The sequence below is a fragment of the Triturus cristatus genome, chromosome 8 (genome assembly GCF_964204655.1).
Source record: "Triturus cristatus chromosome 8, aTriCri1.1, whole genome shotgun sequence".
NCBI lineage: Eukaryota > Metazoa > Chordata > Amphibia > Caudata > Salamandridae > Triturus > Triturus cristatus.
Genome location: NC_140591.1, coordinates 294,922,350 through 294,940,885, shown reverse-complemented (window position 1 = coordinate 294,940,885; position 18,536 = coordinate 294,922,350). Strand labels below are relative to the sequence as shown.

Below are 18,536 nucleotides of genomic sequence, written 5' to 3'. Positions count from 1 at the left end.
TGCAGAGTGGTAGGTAATTTGTGCCGTGCAGTGAACCCACAACTTTACCACACAGATATTAGAGGCAAATGTGACTTTTTAGCTAAATTTGATGTTTGCAGCAGATTCTGGGAAGGAAAATGTTGAGGCATCAATGCAAGCAACACCTCCCTGGACTCCCACGGGTGTCTAGTTTTCAGAAATGTCTGGATTGTTTAGTTTCCCCTGGATGTCTGCATGCCCAGGATCAAAAACACTGGTGCCCTTCTATCTATCACAAAACAACCTGGTTTTTCAGGGGCTCACCTGCGTTTTTGGTCCAAGGCTCAGCGGTCATCTACGGAAACTTACCAAACCCAGAAATTTCTGAAAATTAGACACCTAGGGGAGTCCAAGGAGGTGCAGCTTGCATGGATCGCCCATCATTTTCTTACCCAGAATCCCCTTCAAACCTCAAATGTAGCTAATACAATCACATTTTCCTCCATTTTCTATGTAGGAAGGTTGAGGGATCACTGGGTCGCCACAAATTTCCTACCACCCTTTGTTCCCCCAGGTCTCCCGATAAAAATGGTTCCTCAACCTGTGTGGGTAGACCTAGTGCACACGACAGGCAATGGCTCAAACCGTAGTGGAGACTTAAAAATTATCTTATATTATTAGTCGCCTGCGTTTTTGGTCCTGGGCTCAGTAGCGATCTAGAGAAACCTACCAAACCCAGACATTTCTGAAAACTAGACACCTAGGGGAGTCCAGGGCGGTGTGGCTTGTGTGGATCCCCCAACATTTTCCTACCCAGAATCCCCTGCAGCCTGGGCTAAAAAAACGCAGGTGACTCCTTTGCAAAACCAGGTAGTTTTGCAATCGATATTTTTGAAGTCTCCACAGTATGTTTTGGGGTGTTTCCCGTCGCAGGCACTAGGCCTACCCACACAAGTGAGGTACCATTTTGATCGGGAGACTTGGGGAATGCTGGCTGGGTGTAAGTTTGTGACTTCCCCCAGATTGCAGAACTTTACATCACAGAAAAGTGAGGAAAATGTGTTTTTTGGGAAAAAGTTTAAGGTTTGTAAGGGATTCTGGGTTACAGAACCTTTTGAGAGCCACACAAGTCACCCCATCCTGGATTCCCCTGGGTGTCTAGTTTTCAAACATGTACAGATTTGCTAGGTTTCCTTAGATGCCGGCTGAGCGAGGATCCAAAATCCATAGCTGGGCACATTGCAAAAAAAGGGTATGTTTTTAATGGAAGAATGTGATGTGCTCATTTTGCGTTTTGGGCCATTTCCTGTCACAGGCACTAGGCCACACAAGTGAGGTACCATTTTTATTGGAAGACTAGGGGGAATGCTGGGTTGAAGGAAGTTTCGTGGCTCTCCACAGATTCCAGAACTTTCCATCACTGAAAATTGAGGAAAATGTTTTTTTAATTTTTTTTTTTACAACGTTTGAGGTTTGCAAGGGATTCTGGGTAACAGAACATGGTGAGAGCCACACAATTCACCCCATCCTGGATTCCCCAGGATGCCCAACTTTAAAAAATGTGCAGATTTGCAGAGTTTCCCCATATGCTGGCTGAGCTACGGTCCAAAGTCCACAGCTAGGCACATTGCGAAAAAAGGATCTGTTTTCACTAGAAGAATGTGATATGTCCATGCTGCATTTAGGGCAGTTTCCTGTCGCAGGCACTAGGCCTACCCACACAAGTGAGGTATCATTTTTATTGGGAGTCTTAGGGGAACAAAGAGTTGTAGAACAAGTGTTATTACCTATTGACCTTCTATGTATTTCTGCCTTCCAAATGTAAGACAATGTGTAAAACAAGTCACTTTGAAAAAGGTCCTCTAATTCACATGCTCGTGTGAGTACCCACAATTTTAGAGATGTGCAAATAACTACTGCTTCTAAACTCTATATTTTGTTCTCATTTTGGAAATACATAGGTGTCCTTGATACCTATTTTTCACTCTTTATATTTTACGAAATTAATTGTAATATACCCGGAATACAATGAAAACCCATTGCAAGGAGCAGCTCAGTTATTGGCTCTGGGTACCTCGGGTTCTTGGTGAACCTACAAGTCCTATACATCAACACAACCAGAAGATCACCACAACCAGAAGAGTCCAGCGGACGTAACGGTATATTGCTTTAAAAAATATGTCATAGTTAGAAGAAGTTACAGGTGAAAACATTGGCACAAACAACTCAATTTCAATATTTTTTTATTTCAACTGTTAGTATCTATAGTAAAACCTTGAAGTATCTACACAAATGACCCCTGGCTAAATTCAGATTTTTTTCTGACAAAAGTCTGCCTGTCCCTGAAAGCTGGGAAGATGGTGATTTCAGCACCACAAACCCTTTGTTGATACCATTTGCAGGGGACAAAACAGACGCTTTCGTGTGCAGCACTTTTTCTCCATTTTTCAAAAACTAAATGGTGCTGTATTTTGGCTAATTTCTGGGTCCCTTCAAGGAGAATCCACAAACCCTGGGTACCTTTAAAATCCTCAGGACTTAGGAAGAAAAGGACGCAAATTTGGCGCGGAAATCTTATGTGGACAAAAAGGTTACAGGGACCTAAGCGAGAACTACCCCAAATAGCCAAAAAAAAGGCTAAGCAGGGGTTGGGGGGGCCTAGCAGTGTAGATCCTTAAAGTCAGGGCAAACACCAAGCCTATTTACTTGCAGCACAAACGCTAAATTTGAAAACGTTATGGTTAGCGTAAGATTCAGCCAGCTTGACATGGGCGAGATCAAACAATAAAGGAAAGACACTCGTCAAACAAATTGTTTCAGACTTTGTTATTATACAACAGAATCCCTGGCACATAATATAAGTTACGTCATATCTGAGTGAGACATTTCATTTTAATTCCACGATTCCGACTTTTAGGCCTCAGGACAGGTGCTTTAGCGATCAAAGAATGTTTTAATCCAACAGCCATGCAGCAAGTAAACGGCTTAATTACGTTTTGAAACATTTTTTTTAACTAAATAATTGCTGCATATATAAATTCAACTAATAGCTATAGCCATTCTTTATAAAGTATTTTGGTGTGAACAGAGCTTAATAGCATAAACACTAAATAGCATTATTAATGAAAGAAAACATAATTGTACTTGAAAAAGTATTTGGAGACAACACTCGGGTGTTAATTCTATTTGAACTGATACTGTTTTAATCTTTAATCTGTGTATTTTAGAGTCATATGCACTCTCTTTAGCCACTGTGGTAACACAACATCAAACTCTAAACCACTCTGATAGTGCAAAAAAGATAAGTTTCAATATTACTTTTAAATTACAGTTACTTTCATCAAAGACATTCATTTTTACATACCCTTTTCTCAATTGCCACAAAACTTGTAAACTGGCTCACAATTGAATATTCCTTGCTGAGTTCAATTATCATTGATTTTAACATTTGTTTCCTCATCTAGGGAAAAATTAAAACACATTATAATCATATAAAGACAATGTTCACAACTGCAGAAAATACACACCATACAATGTATGAGTAAATCACGACTACAATGCACACATTTCCAGAACATGACTATTGCGAACAGCCGGAACGAGAGAAGACCATTATCCAATCCCCCCTCATGTAACTGAGAAGGCTCCACAGTTGTCTGTCTTCGAAAGCTATGCTGCAGAATATGTTCAAGTCTATCAATGGCTTCTCAATCAGCCATTAAATCTCACTGCTACTCTAGTGCGAAGTGGGGAGTTCAGAGCTTCAGTGGCAGGACACAGTGCATATGAGCGAGCACTCCTTGGTAAATGGCAAGTCCTCTTTGGTTCCGCCTCATGCAATGTGCTAAATTCTTCTTGGATTCCAAGGTAGTGCCATTTTCTGAACAGCACAGACACTCAGAAATGGAAGAGCATGATAGCGAGAGGTGCAGTATTATCACAGCATTCCTAATTCACCTCTAAGGAACAGAGAATAACTGTAGGACTCCATGTTTGTACACCACATGTTTCCCTCATTCAGGGAAGTTTTTCCGTGCACATTTCTCATGGCCTTTACTAGCAAAAAATATGAGTGTGGTGTTCCAGCACACCTTGTGATCAGATTCAGTCGATTGGGATTTACAAGGTACGTGTATTAAGGACCTTAACAGGGATATATCATCAACACACACCCATGGTACTGTACATAAAAGAACAGCATAATTACAAAGTAGCTTTCCCTTTCTAAATTGTTGCTTGTTTTACTAGTTTACATTGACCAGGCTTCTGGTAGCTTCTTCCTCCAGACAACCTGGCCCTAAACTGTCCATCCAGTTACAATCTAAGAATCGTAATGATCCACACATATGCTGCAAATTTCTCCCATACCATTAGTGTGTGAGCCATTCTATCGTTAGTTTGAAACAAATCTTTAATTGTTTGGCATTGAGTATATTTTAGTATTTATGATGATGCAATAATTGACATTACAAAAGACGTGTCTTACAAATACTTTCTTTATCCCCTTAGATTAAATGTGGCAAACCCCTCTCTATCATTCTCCAGGAAACTACTTTTGAGAGTTCAGACCATGCCATCTTTTGTAATACTTCAAGAGCTATTGCACCAATTAAGGGGCAGCTATTCATTGCTCTCCCTGGGATTTTAAATTAATAACCGCAGTAATACCATGACCCAATATTTACATGGGCATATAAATAATTATGAAATTTCTTGAATGCTAGAATTTGTACCAAACTAATGATATAAGATAAGTGGTTGTTTTCCACTTCATGGACACCGGCAGCCCAGCAGGGCTATGGCCTGCCATCTCACTTCACTACAATGGTGTTCTTAATATTTCTGCTGGAGTGAAGACACAAGATGCACCCCCATTATCTTCCCTATCTCATAAGAGATTCCCACCTGAAAGGACTGTAGCTTGGGATAATTTAATCAGATGTGCATTAAAAACGGTACATTTACACATCTCTCGTCATCATTCCGCATTCTATTCAACATACCGAAATGATGCAATGCAGTTGACAATAAATATGAAGTGTCTCACATTTGCAATGCTTGATCTTTGTTCAGTACACATTTTGAAGATGATGCAGATCCTCTTTATGCTCATTGCCAAGTTTAATCAACACGGCATGTAAGAAATTGGAGTATTTGTTGATGGGCGGCGAGAACCCATAACAAATATTAATCACAATCCATGTCAGGGTGAACCACATATTCACTAATAAATCCTGTGCTTAACACTCTGGTAGCATGGCACACATGCAGTCAGGCTTAACTTAGAGGCAATGTGCACATTATTTATGCAGTACTCAAACAGTTTTGAAGTGAAAACACAGCACAAGAAAAATCCCCAAACAATTTAGAACTTTAGAATATAGTTTTAATAAATACAATGGCACCAAAACGACTAAAATCCAATATGTAGAACAGGAGTTATGCATTTTTTAAGTTTAAGGTTAAAAATAGTGGCAATAAGCACCAAGTGCAAACCCCGGGACACTGGTAAGGTTTCAGACTGACTGTGAAGGAGTGTGGGTAGGATACAAGGGCCAGTTTCTTCCCAGCGAAGAGTTTTACCATCGAATTTAGTCTCTGGAAAAGAACTCGAAAATCCTCAGCAGGCCAGCAAGCTGTGGCGGAAGAGGGCCCCAGGTCATCAGATAGCTACTAGATGAGATGTTGGTGAAGCCATTGACTTTTGGCGGGAAAGATCAGACCAGAGTAATTAGAACCCAGAGAATGTCCCTCCTGGACAAAATACTTTTTCCGCCTACGCCCGGTGAAGATTTCTAACTTTGGACTTAGTCACTTTTTTAGAGCCTGGGTTCTCAATGCAGGGGAAGGCTGCAAGGTGTAGCCAAAGAGGGCTCTATGAGTCCCTAAACCTTCTCCATGAAGTCCCGTTGGATCTGATTTGTTTCTGCGGGTAAGAACGCAGTGGGAGAAACTAGAATCTTTGGCCCAGTGGCGATGCACCTTCGTTGGATCTACTTGGCAGTTGGTCCGGTCCCCTGACGGTCCTCAGAGCAAAAACGTTGGGGAAGGTTTCAGGAAACTGCAGTACACTTTAACACCAGTCAAGGGTGCAGGACTTTGACACAGGACTTGGGGGTTAAGACTCACTCCAGTAAAGGCCAGGAGCATGGCCCTGATCTGCAAATACAGGACAAAGACCACTTGGAGCTTGTTGTGTCCCTGTAGCCCAAATAAGTTAGCCTTATGTCAGTTGGAGTACACTTCTGTGTCCTGGGTAGGAGAAGGACAGCACGTCTAGTCTCCAAGGCTCTTCTAAGGTTACTGACAGCAGGTCAAGTCCTCTTTTGTTCCTCACAGGTCCAGAACTACTCTGTGGAGGGTATTAGGGATACTACATATAAGCCCAGTGCCAGCCAATGAGTGAGGAAAACTTGAGGCCACTCCCTAACCAATAGTAAAAGTTCCCAGGGTGACCCTATCCACATTTGGAGCACTTCCTGTATGTTTTACTGTAACCTATCCCACAGTGCCCCTCTCTACCCAACACGGCAGAACCCTTTTCCTGGTCTCTCTCGGTTTCCCCATCTTGCATGCTTGCCCCTGTCTCCCCTCTCCTCCCATTTCAGTCATCGCTTCCAGCTTCCTTGTCTCACCACTTATTCCTATTCCCCTGGAGCTAGCTTTTGCTTTCTCCCACTTGCTCCATTCTTTGAGCCTCCCCTGACTATCTCATTCCAGGCCAAGTCTTCTCAGGACAGTCCATTCTTGTTCAAATTTCACATGGATAGGGGTTTTTCTTCACATGGGCAAATCAAAACCTCCTTGCATTATTTTAGCAAGTACCGCTGTCAGATTTCCAACCTTGTCACTATCTAGGGGGCCCCCAGAGCCACAGGGGTAGGATTTCTTACCCCTGGCGTAAGGACTTAGTCCAAAGCACCAACACAAATTAGAAATCCAGTTGGACAACGACCCGTACACAACCCAGTAAGCACTACTGCACAGGTGGCGCTTTCTGGTCAGAATTAATTCCTCTAGATAAAGTCAGGAACACAAGGGAACTCCAAATCTGCTTTCACTGATGAATAACACACTCAAAAAAGCACTAAGAAAGATGGGATAAAACTTTAAAATGTTTATCTTCTAAAACCTAAATTTAGCACATAAAATATGAACGGTAATCACTGGAATGCAAAAAAAGGCAGCAATGCATGACATAGTAATATAAACAGTACAAAAATAACATCCTAATATACTATAGCTACTTCAAAGCACTATGCTAAAATTCAGCAGAAGCCGAAATTAGTATGACTACAAATCGAGTTTCTTAAGATGGGTCTCACATCATAACACAGAAATAGCTATTCAGCTCTTCTCCATCAAAAACCTTGACTGGAACTGATAAGCAATGCTGGGCTGAAGGTTGCGCCACTATCAGAGCCCCGAACAAACCCCAATCGCAGCTGGTTTGCAGAAAACCAGTGTGACCTCTGGACTGAGAGTTCTGTTGCAAAGCCTCTCCAAACTATGGGCAAATACAGAGGTTTATATAGCACCTGATCACCGATGTTTATCTCATGTTTGAAAGTTTGGCGACTCTAAAGTCCCAATAAGACAAAATAAATAGGGTGATGAACATTTCATTTCAATGCATCTATATGAACATGGTAGAGACCACAATATATAAACAAAGAAAATAGGTCAGCCTAGATAGAAGGCAGACATGGTGCTAACACTTCTGCACATGTCTAGAATGCCAAACCTTCTAAAAGAAAATGATAAAAGGAGTTTGCAAGCAAGGATACAGCAAATATAGAAGACATTTCAACAGGCTCTGTCACAGTGTCCATGACTACCTTAGAGGGCATCTGAGGCATTAAGCAACATAAGGCAGTGAGCCCCAGCAGATTAAGTCACTGCATGGAGTTTACTTTCTTTGGGTAAAACACAAATATGACAGCGGATCCCTAGCACAGATTGCACCTAACATGTATATCCCCAAATACTCAAGCATGAAATATACCTGAAATTGGCACTCAATACTGATGTTCTTACAGGACAATGTACCAATAGATACGGATGTTTTGCGAGCTGAACTGGACATCTCAGAAATTATACATTAAGAGAGGTTCAAAATCACGTTAACACCAGTATATTGATCTCTTTAGGGAAAAGGTATCTAAAGATTTATACAAACTGTTTGCTCGTCCCGTTACCTCACCTAATACTGATTACAACTTGAGTATGTCTGAAATGTCAGCACTAAGGGAGTTATGAACTGATGTGTCATGAGTGATTAGGGAGGCGGATAAGGGAGGTAACGTTGTGGTGATGGACAAGATAGATTACATCCAGGAGATCAATAGACAACTTGCAGATACCAATTGCTACAAAAAGGTGACATATAATCCAATCAAAACTCTTACTCATCATATTATTATGAGATTATCGGAGTGGTGAGGAAGTTGCCTTATAACTGATGAGGAATTCAAGTATCTTGTGATCAGGGAACCACATTTCCCTGCATATATGTTTCACCCAAAATACACATGGGGGTGTGTTCTCCCGGGGAAGACTATAATTTCAGGGGTGTCCTCACCAACGGAGAGACTCTCGGAGTATGTTGATGAATCCCTTTAGACATTTGTTCGGAATCTGCCTGCGTATATCCAAGACAGAAAGGATATATTAAACAAATATGAGGAGGTTACATAGTCTGATGACTTGATGTTTGTAACCATGGGTGTGGCAAGTCTCTACACCTGTATAAAAAAAGAATTTGGTACCAGGGAGTATATATGGCGGGCTATGGCTGCTTAAATGTACTTCTCGTCGTTTCACGACAAACTATCATTATGGGATAATCCCAGCTGTGTTTCAAGACACTATTGGCAGAAGTTTGGCTAGGTATGGGATCCAACAATTGGGGGATCTGTATGGTAGCAAGAGTTTTAGCACACTTGAGAATTTACAGCTTCTTTACAAACTTTCTGGCCAAATGTTTTTTAAGGATCTTCAAATTAGGGACTATATTGTGAAACATCTAGCCTCAACGGTAGTGTCTAGGTCAGAAATATGGGATTGCTTACACAAAAAAAAATCTAAGTTAATAATCAGTATTATGCATCAGTGTCTCAGCAATCTTAGGCATAACGGATGTGAAAAACTTGCTGTGCGATGGACTAAGATTTTGGGGGTAAACGTCACACCCACAATTTTTAATCAAGCACTAGGAACTATAGAAGAGTCAATTCACTCAGTTAACTTAAGATTACAGCAGTTTCATACAATATGTATGCTTTATTATACCCCAAAGAAAATTGCCAGCTGGGCTCAGCAGAGCCAAAGAGGATATAAAAAAAATGCTCCAAAAGTGGGATATATGCTGCAGACCTAGTACATAAGTTTGCTACCTGCCCCGAGTTAGAACCCTTTTGGCAGAAGATAGTTCAAGTGCTGAGGAAACAACTAGGGGTAGATTCACCCCCTACAGTAATAGAAATTATGCTGGGCTACAAAGAAGAGACCCAAGGGCTGAAGAGGCTTATTGCAATTTTACAGGTGGCTGCCCGACTTACCATGGCTTGGATCTCTCCTAAACGTCCCACCATATGCGAATGGTGGGTCATTGTAAGGGAAACTTATAAGATGGAGAAAGCCTTAGCTAGGGCAAGAGGAACTTGTTCTTTGATAAAATTGGAGGCTATATGAGGGCAACTGGCACTTGATACATAAGTCCAAAAGATTTGATTGAGTGAATGTGTAATATATAATTTGAAGAGAAACTTCCTTGTTATCTGGACACAGATTTAAGTTTATTATAAAATTACTTACAGTATCATTGGTGCTGTATTGTCTTAGGAATATTATGTGCCGGGATGTATTCTTAATGTGGTTCTCATATTGTATCGATGGTACGATATAAGATACTCTAAAGATAAGATGTAATGTCGTTCCCTCGCTGACAATAAAAATATTTTTTTAAAAATATATATTTTTTTAAAAAGGTACCAGGGCGGTTGAATCTTTCCTAAGACAGCGGATTGCTGACCATCTTGAACATAATTATGTATTGATGGAAACGATGGATATCATTCTTTCTAAGAATGTTTTCTGTGGTACCATCAAATTCAGGGTATTGCGATGGGCTCTATGTTTGCTCCTGCCTATGCAGGGCTTTTTATGGCCTGGTAGGAGCTGGAGCACGCCTGGAGCTGATTTGCCTCCCCTGGACTGCACTGAATATATTGTATTCTGGGGCAGGTATATCGATATCATATTGCTTTGGAACGGTACTGTGGATCAGTTGATGGTTTACCACTGAATTTTAAAATGAGAATTCATATAATTTACAGCTTAGGATCAATCCTAGTAAAGGACGAATTGAATTTCGATATATTTTATTTTGTTAAGAATGACATGATACAGAGCACTATGTTTAAAAAAACCACAGCTTGCAACAGTACTCTCCATGGCTCCAGCGCACACCCCAAGCATGTTATTAATACCATACCCAATGGGGAAATGGTGCGCATTAGACACAATTGTAGCATTGAGGATGCTTTTGTCGCTAACATTAGAAATACAAAACATCGATGTATAAGTATGACATTAAAATGCTGGATAAGGCTGAGAAAAAAATAGTACAGACTGCTAGGACTGATGTTTTGAAGAAGAAGGGATCAAACCAGTCTACATATGGATCTAATCAATTAGCCTTTGTTACACAGTACAATAGACGTAGCAGTTTAATCTATGGCATTCTAAGAAGACATTGGAATCTTTTGACCAATATACCTGGTCTTAGGGATGTTATTTCTAACTAAGCAAAAGTGACGTACTGCAGGGGGAGGACGATTAGGAACTGGCTGTGTCCTAGCTATGTGGTTAAACAAAAACCTTCCACCTGGCTATCTAACCCCGTTACAGGATTCTACACATGTTGAGAATGTAACGTGCACTCTGGGAAAAGATAAGACAAAAACGTTGTTATAACATAGGCAGAACATGTGAACTCAGCAACACATACATTGTAAGACTAGTTTTGACACATATATCATTGGTTGCCCATATAACGAGATATATGTGGGCAGTACAATAAGACCGTTAAAACTGCAGATTCAGGAACATGTCCGGGCCATCAAAAATGGGGACATGAGAAACCCTTAACTTACCATATGCAAGAACATCATGGGAATGGGATCATTATTTGGTTCCAAGGTACAGACCATACACCACCCAACCCCAGAGGTGGGGATAGGGTACTTTCCTTTGGTCAAAATGAAGCAGGTTGGATATGCTTATTGCAAAGTGTGGAACTGGGCCATAATTCTGACGAAGAACTCCATTATTTTCTTTGATGTTTCCATCACCATTACCTTCTGTTATGCCTTGGTGTTGAGATTCTGAATTCCTTCTTATTTGCGACTGGTCAGTAACCTCTGTGTCATCATTATGATATCCAGATTTTGATCCAAATATTTTACTTCTTTCCCCTCTCTGTGCTTTGGAGATGGGGCGTCTTGGTCTTGGAAATGTGACTACACCATAAGCCTTTTAGAGACTAACGCTATTTGGTCAACTCTATGGCCTTTTCACCCTATTTGGTTTATATTTCATACAAGTGCCACCTTTTATAGTTTTTATAATCTTTGTCTATGGTCTTATGATATCCAGATTTTGATCTGAATATCTTAACTTCTTTCCCCTCTCTGTGCCTTGGAGATAGGGGAGGAGGGGTTCTTGGTGTTAGAAATGTGACGATAAAGTGAGCCTTTAAAGACTAATGCTATTTGGTCATGTCAATGGCCTTTTCAGCCTATTTGGTTTATATGTCATATAAGTGCAACTTTCTATGATTGTTATAATCTTTGTCTATTATCTCCGTAGATTCTGAGTATTAATAATCTATTAATCTATGTATTATATTGATACTTAAACTTTCTATAGCACGGACCAAGTTACACCATGGCGAACCTCCTATAATGTTTTTTTTTTTAAATTGTTTGGAACTCTTTAATATATTGCTATAAAAAATAGGGATTCAGGTAGGTAACCAATAGAACATTTACACCACTTCGATACACAAGCAAGGGAATTAGTTTATATATGTTTTTACTTCACATATTGCACTATTTTGATTTACGTTATTAATCCATGATCTGGTTATCAGTGCCTTACTGTAGCATTTTATACTTCGCATTTACTCTACATTTTGGTAATATATTTGGGCCGCCAGACTTAAGCCTGATATGTTGACGTTAACTGCCAGCACGCTATTTTTACACTTGCGCTTTACTTTGGTAATACCTTTGGCCTTCAGATGTACACTCAATATGGTGGCGGTAATTGGCATTAGGCTCTATTTATACTGGCGCTTTATCGGTGGAGCAGCATTATATGTGCACCCAGGTACAGTTCATTATATATGTCACACAGGACCCTCAAATTGAATTCTGGTCCCCTTGCCTGTACTGTAGTATTTGCTATTAGGTTTTTTATTCTATGTTTTGATATTGCACTTGAATTGTCATATATATATCCGAAATGGAGGCAGAAGTTGCCAGCGCATTATATTGAAGCTGGCGTTTCATTTTGGTTTTACATCGGGCCACCACATATACATCCAACATGGCGACGTTAATTGCCAGCACGCTACACTTATGCTGGTGGCTTTTTGTGTTGCTGCGTTATATGTGCATCCAGGTGCGGCATATTACAAGTGTTGTGCGGGATCTTTAATTTGAATGCTGGTTTCCGTGTTCTGTTTCATAGTCGGTGAATATACAGCAAGTATCGAACCGTTACGTTCTTGGGTACTGATCCTGGCGAGTACACACTTGCTCATAAAAGCTTGATATATTGGGGACCTAGTTTTAGTCACGTATTGGGATGGAGAGTTGGTTTGGAGAATTGTGTCATTACCTTATGGCATTCCTCCTCAATATTCATACACCAATTATGGATATGGGGGTTCGATATGTTTTTCTGTTTTGGCCTCCTTTACATATTACAGTTTACATTTTTTCACTATGCTATTATATTTTGTGTTACATTTCATTCATATTTTGAGCTGTTCCTGTCCCTTGGATCATAGCTGAACTTACGCTGCATCTGCAGCCACTAAACAGTGATGCTCCTTATTTGCTCCTTTTAAATTTATATCTGATGGTACAATGATATTAGCAATATGTGGTGATCTTTCCTTTTTTTCTGTACAGAGATGTGCTATTTATTTCTACATACATATGTGTTTCTCCACCAGTTTTATAATATTCCTTTGTGTTTCACTTGATTATGTTCTCTACTGTTTGTTTCTTAAATAGCTTTTAATGCCAACTCTCTTTTTATATTTCTTTGTGCTGATAACATAGGGATCATATAACGGCTAACATCAAATTTTATCTATTTTACAGCTTTGATAGGTGCTGTTCTGGGGTGGATTGACCGCACAATTTCCTCAATTTGGAAAGTGTTGCATTAGGCCTCTGGCAGATATCTTGGTAACACTAACTGTATACAATGTTTTTCTTCGCTAGCAAATTATTCATAGTAAGTATAAGGAACTTCTCAATATTTTCAGGTACACAAGGGGGTCTCATTTATTTTCTTGTGGTACACGGAGTATTGCATAATTTATATACATGCTCCTTGTCCATAGGGACACGTTTGATGCGATGTTTAGGATCTGCTTGGAACTCGGGACAGATATATATATCTATATCACAAGTTGTGATACTTTCCATCTTGGTATATATATGTAGTTGGACATTTCACTCGTACAAAACCAGAAAAATTCCCCCGTTATAGTTAGTTCAGCTAACTATAACTCGCGCCCCGCAATGCACTGCTGATGACGTCACATATTACATCACTCATGACATGGTCAGTGATATCGCTGATGACATCACTGATGACAACTCAAATGACATTACTGATGACATCATCCAGTGACTGTGTGTTTCTGTAAAGTTTAAATATGTTTAATATATATAGGGAATGGCGTATTGAAGAATGAGTGGGTGTATAAGTGTCTGAATGGATGATTTAGTAGGTGCGTGACTGAGTCTATAAATGAGTGATTAAACGCATTTTACTAAATGCATGGGTTAGTGACTAAACTGTGTGAATGTCTGTATCCATCTGTCTGTTGGTGTGTAAGCGGCTGCATGGGTTTGTGAATAGCTACATGAGTGTCTTTATGAGTTATTGATTGGTTGTCTGAGTATCTGTATGGGTGCCTGAATGTTTGTGTGGGTGGGGTGTGTGTGACTCTGTGCATAAATGTGTGAGTGGGTGATTCACTGGGTGCATGGTTTCAAGAGTGCATCTGTGATGGACTGCATGGGTGGGTGAGTGTGTGCATGGGTGTGTTAGTGAGTGAATGTATATCTCAATTGTACATGTGGGAGTAACTACATATGTAAAAGGCAGTATATATGTGTGTTAGAGTATTTAAATAGCTATAAGTGAGAGTGTGTGATTGTGAGAGTGGCTGTATGGATGAGTGTGTGCTTGTATCAGTGATTGTATAAGAGCGTAAAAATGTGCTAGTATTTGTATGAGTAAGTGAGCTGGTGTGTGTATAACTGTATAGGTGAGTAAATGGGTGTGTGATTATTTATTTGCATTACTGACTAGACGTGCGAGTACCTCTATGGATGAGTGGCGGTGTTTAAGTGTCTATATAGGTGTATGAGTGCATATGATAGTCCTGTACTAACTGACCATAAGTATGAGTGACTGTACGGATGAGTGAGTGGTTGTGTGTGTAGACCTAAGAATCAGTGAGTGGGTATGTAGTTATTGGTGTTGGAGTGTCAATGGTGTTGAGAATGTCCGTCTGTAATTTAGAGTGGGTGTATCAAAGGTTATATTAGGGTGTGAGAAGATGCATCAATTGATCACATGGATGAGGTCATCAGTGATGTCATTTGAGATGTCATCAGTGATGTCACTGACCATGTCATGAGTGATGTAATATGTGACCTCATTAGCAGTGCATTGCGGGGGCGCGAGTTATAGTTAGCTGAACTAACTATAACGGGGGAATTTCTCTGGTTTTGTACGAGTGAAATGTCCAACTAACTATAACTTTCCCTAAAACCTATGCTTTTTCCAGTGAATTTCAAAGGTTTTTTAAATGCTGATTTCTAACTATAACGTGCCTGAAACCTATGTTTTTTTCAGTGAATTTCAAAGGTTTTTTAAATCCTAATTTCGAACTATAACGTGCCTGAAACCTATGGTTTTTTAAGTGAATTTAAAAGGTTTTTTAAATGCTAGTTTCTAACTATGCCTACAGAGGTTGGACATCTGAAGAAAGAAGAAAAAACGCACAGAAAGAAGCAAAGGAAATGCAGAAAGAGGCAACACAAGTCCACAAAGACGAAGAAAAGTGCAGGAAAAAGCTAAACATGTCCAGAAAGACCCAACAGAGGAGCAGAAAGAGGCCTTGTTGCAAAATCATCCTGTACCCACAACTTTTTCAGATGGGTACTGGTGGTAACTGACTCTGACTAACCAGACCTAGAGCTAGTGCTATGCTAAAAGACACTTAGAATACAGTGAAAACACCTACATACACTAGGGAACACTATGTGTTGGGGTAACCCTGTGATTAGCATGACCTCTTTTGTAAGTCCCTAGTACATAATAGGGCAGGGGGATTAAAACTACCTCTTAAAACGCGCCACAGGGTGCATTTTCACAGTGGTGAAGGGAGGGGGGTCCTGAGGTGACATGTGTGCAAACACGCCCTGTGGCGTTTTAAGTTGAGAGATTAAGTCCCCTTCAATCCTGAGGGTCCCTGGCGTCCAACTAGCCCACTAGGTACCTCCAGTAAGCGCCAGAGAGCTGCGTTGCACAGAGGTGTAAAAAGGAGCATGGCCTGGACCACCTCTCTGCAACGCAGGCCTGTGGCACTTACTGGAGGTACCTGGTGGCCTTGTTGGCCCCCAGGGGCCCTCAGGATTGATGGGGACTTAATTCCTCAACATAAAACGCGCCAAAGGGCGTGTTTGCACACGTCACCTCTGGCCCCGCCCCCTCCCTTTACCACTGTGCAAAGGCACCCTGTGGCACATTTTAAGTTGGGGTATTAAGTCACCTTGAATCCTGAGGTCCCTGGGTCCAACTAGCCCACCATGTACCTCCAGTAAGCACCACAGAGCTGCGTTGCAGAGAGGTGGTCCAAGGCCATGCCCCATTTTACACCTCTCTGCAATGCAACTCTGTGGCACTTACTGGACATACCTGGTGGGTTCGTTGCCCCCAGGGACCCTCAGGATTCAAGGGGACTTAATTCCCCAACTTGAAATGCGCCACAGGGTGCGTTTGCACACTTGTGACATCAGGCCAGGCCCCCTCCCTGCACCACTGCGCAAACGCACCCCCTGGTGCGTTGTAAATTGGGAGATTAAGTCCCCTTGAGTCCTGAGGGTCCCTGGGGGCCATCTAGCCCACCACTTACCTCCAGTAAGCGCCACAGAGCTGCGTTGCAGAGTGTTGTAAAAAAAGGGGCATGGCCTGGGCCACCTCTCTGCAACGCAGCGCAGTGGCGCTTAGTGGAGGTAAGTGGTGGGCTAGTTGGCCCCCAGGAACCCTCAGGATTGAAGAGGAATTAATTCCCCAACTTAAAACACGCCACAGGGCGTGTTTGCACACGTCACCTCAGACCCCACCCCCTCCCTTCACCACTGTGCAAACGCACCCTATGACGCGTTTTGAGTTGGGGGATTAAGTCCCCTTGAATCCTGAGGGTCCCTGGGGTCCAACTAGCCCACTAGGTACCTCCAGTAAGCGCCACAGAGCTGCGTTGCAGAGAGATGTAAAAAGGGGCATGGCCTGACCACATCTCTGCAACGCAGCCCTGTGGCGCTTACTGGAGGTACCTGGTGGGCTAGTTGGCCCCCAGGTACCCCTAGTATTGAAGGGGAATTAAGTCCCCAATTTAAAACGTGCCAAAGGGTGCGTTTGCAGAGTGTTCCTGGGAGGGGGCGGGGCCTCTGGCACGATCGAGGTCTTTTTTTTTCTTTTTCTTTATTATTTTTTTTAGAAGGGGGCTGAGTGGCCCCCCTTTTTCTCCTTTTATTGGGCCCTGGGGACCGCACCCCCACGACCTGATTCCTTTTTTAAAAAATGAACTGGAAGGGGGCCACATGGCCCCCCCTCCCGTGGCCAATTCCGGCCCTGGGGACCCTATCCCCTGGGGCATGGCAAAACATATTTTTTTTTTTATAGGAAGGGGGGCTGCATGCCCCCCCCCCCAGGCCTCTATTGGCCCCGGGAACCCCATCCCACGGGGCCCGCCTTTATTTTTCATTTTTTGAGGTGGAGGGGGGGCCACATGGCCCCCCTCCCCGGCCACTTCTGGCCCCGGGGACCCCATCCCCTGGGGCCTGGCCATCCTTTTTTATTTATTTTTTTTGGGAGTGGGGCCGCGTGGCCCCCCTCCTCAGGCCAAATATGGCCCCGGGGACCCCATCTCCCGGGGCCTGGCCTCTCTCTTTTTTTTTAATTTACAGGGGAGGTGGGCAGTGTGGCCCCCCTCCCGGGCCACTCCTAGCCCCGGGGACCCCATCCCCTGGGGCTGGCCCTCTCCTTTGGGGACCGTGGGGGCATTGGGGCTCCCCCCCACCTGCCGGCTCCCCGCGTCCTGCGGGAGCCGGAATTGCTTTTCCACATGGGAAGCTGCTAACATGCAGCTTCCCGTGTGGAAAAGCAATCTGCTTTGCTTCATTGAAGCGAGAGCAGGTTTCCCTGCTCTCACTTCAATGAAGCAAAGCAGATTGCAATGACAGGGCGGGAGCCACGAGGCTCCCGCCCTGTCATTGCAAACAGCAGTGGGCACCCCGGGACACTGCAGGAGCCAGTCCTGGGGGGTGGCGGTCCCCAGGGCCATCAAGAGCTTCAGGAGGGGGGACGCACGGCCCTCCTCCCACCTATTGCACAGCCCCGGGGGGTGGTGGACCTGGGGCTCGGGGGTCCGTTACGGAACCCCTAATTTGCATATTAGTGCCCCGGGGAGGTGGCGGTCCCCGGGGCGTGTGGGGGGCTTGAGCCCCCCCCCACAGGTGTTTATTTTTCAAAATAGAAGCCCCGCGGTGGTGGCGGTCCCCGGGACAGCGGGGGCCGTGTGCCCCCCGCAAATACTTATGGAAAGCCCCGGGGGGTGGCGGTCCCCGGGGCAGTGTTGGGGGGGATTGGGGCCCCCTACACATTTTTTTTCTGCCCCCGGGACCTGGCGCACCCGGGGGCTTCAATTAAACGAAGCGCGGGAACACGCGCTTTGTTTTTTTATTTTCGCGGCCGGATCTGCGGATCCTCTGCGCATCTCGGCGATTAAAAAAAAAAAAATGCTTTTTTTGGCCCTGGGGGTCCCTGGCAGGCCTAGGGGGTCAGGGAGTTTCTACCCAGCCCCCTTTTCTTGTTTGCTGCCAACACTTCCTGGTTTGGAGTGTTGACAGCCAATTAGCATGAAGCTTGTGATCTGGAGGGTGAGTGGATCCGCCATGCTTCGAAATATCGAAACTTTTATTTTTGATTTTCTCAGCAACTACTGAGCGGATTTACACGGTTGAGCCAAGCAGAAC

At 42.9% G+C, this 18,536-nt stretch overlaps 1 protein-coding gene across 8 annotated transcripts in view; it reads right to left on the bottom strand.

The window, feature by feature from the left end:
* PARP4 (poly(ADP-ribose) polymerase family member 4) overlaps positions 1-18,536 on the bottom strand; it is a 2,159,601-nt gene that overhangs the window by 910,404 nt on the left and 1,230,661 nt on the right. For all 8 annotated transcript variants that reach the window (XM_085621544.1, XM_085621545.1, XM_085621546.1 and 5 more), the window contains exon 30: positions 3,326-3,421. In XM_085621544.1, the coding sequence (XP_085477670.1) occupies positions 3,326-3,421 (96 nt within the window). The remainder of the gene's footprint in view (positions 1-3,325; positions 3,422-18,536) is intronic.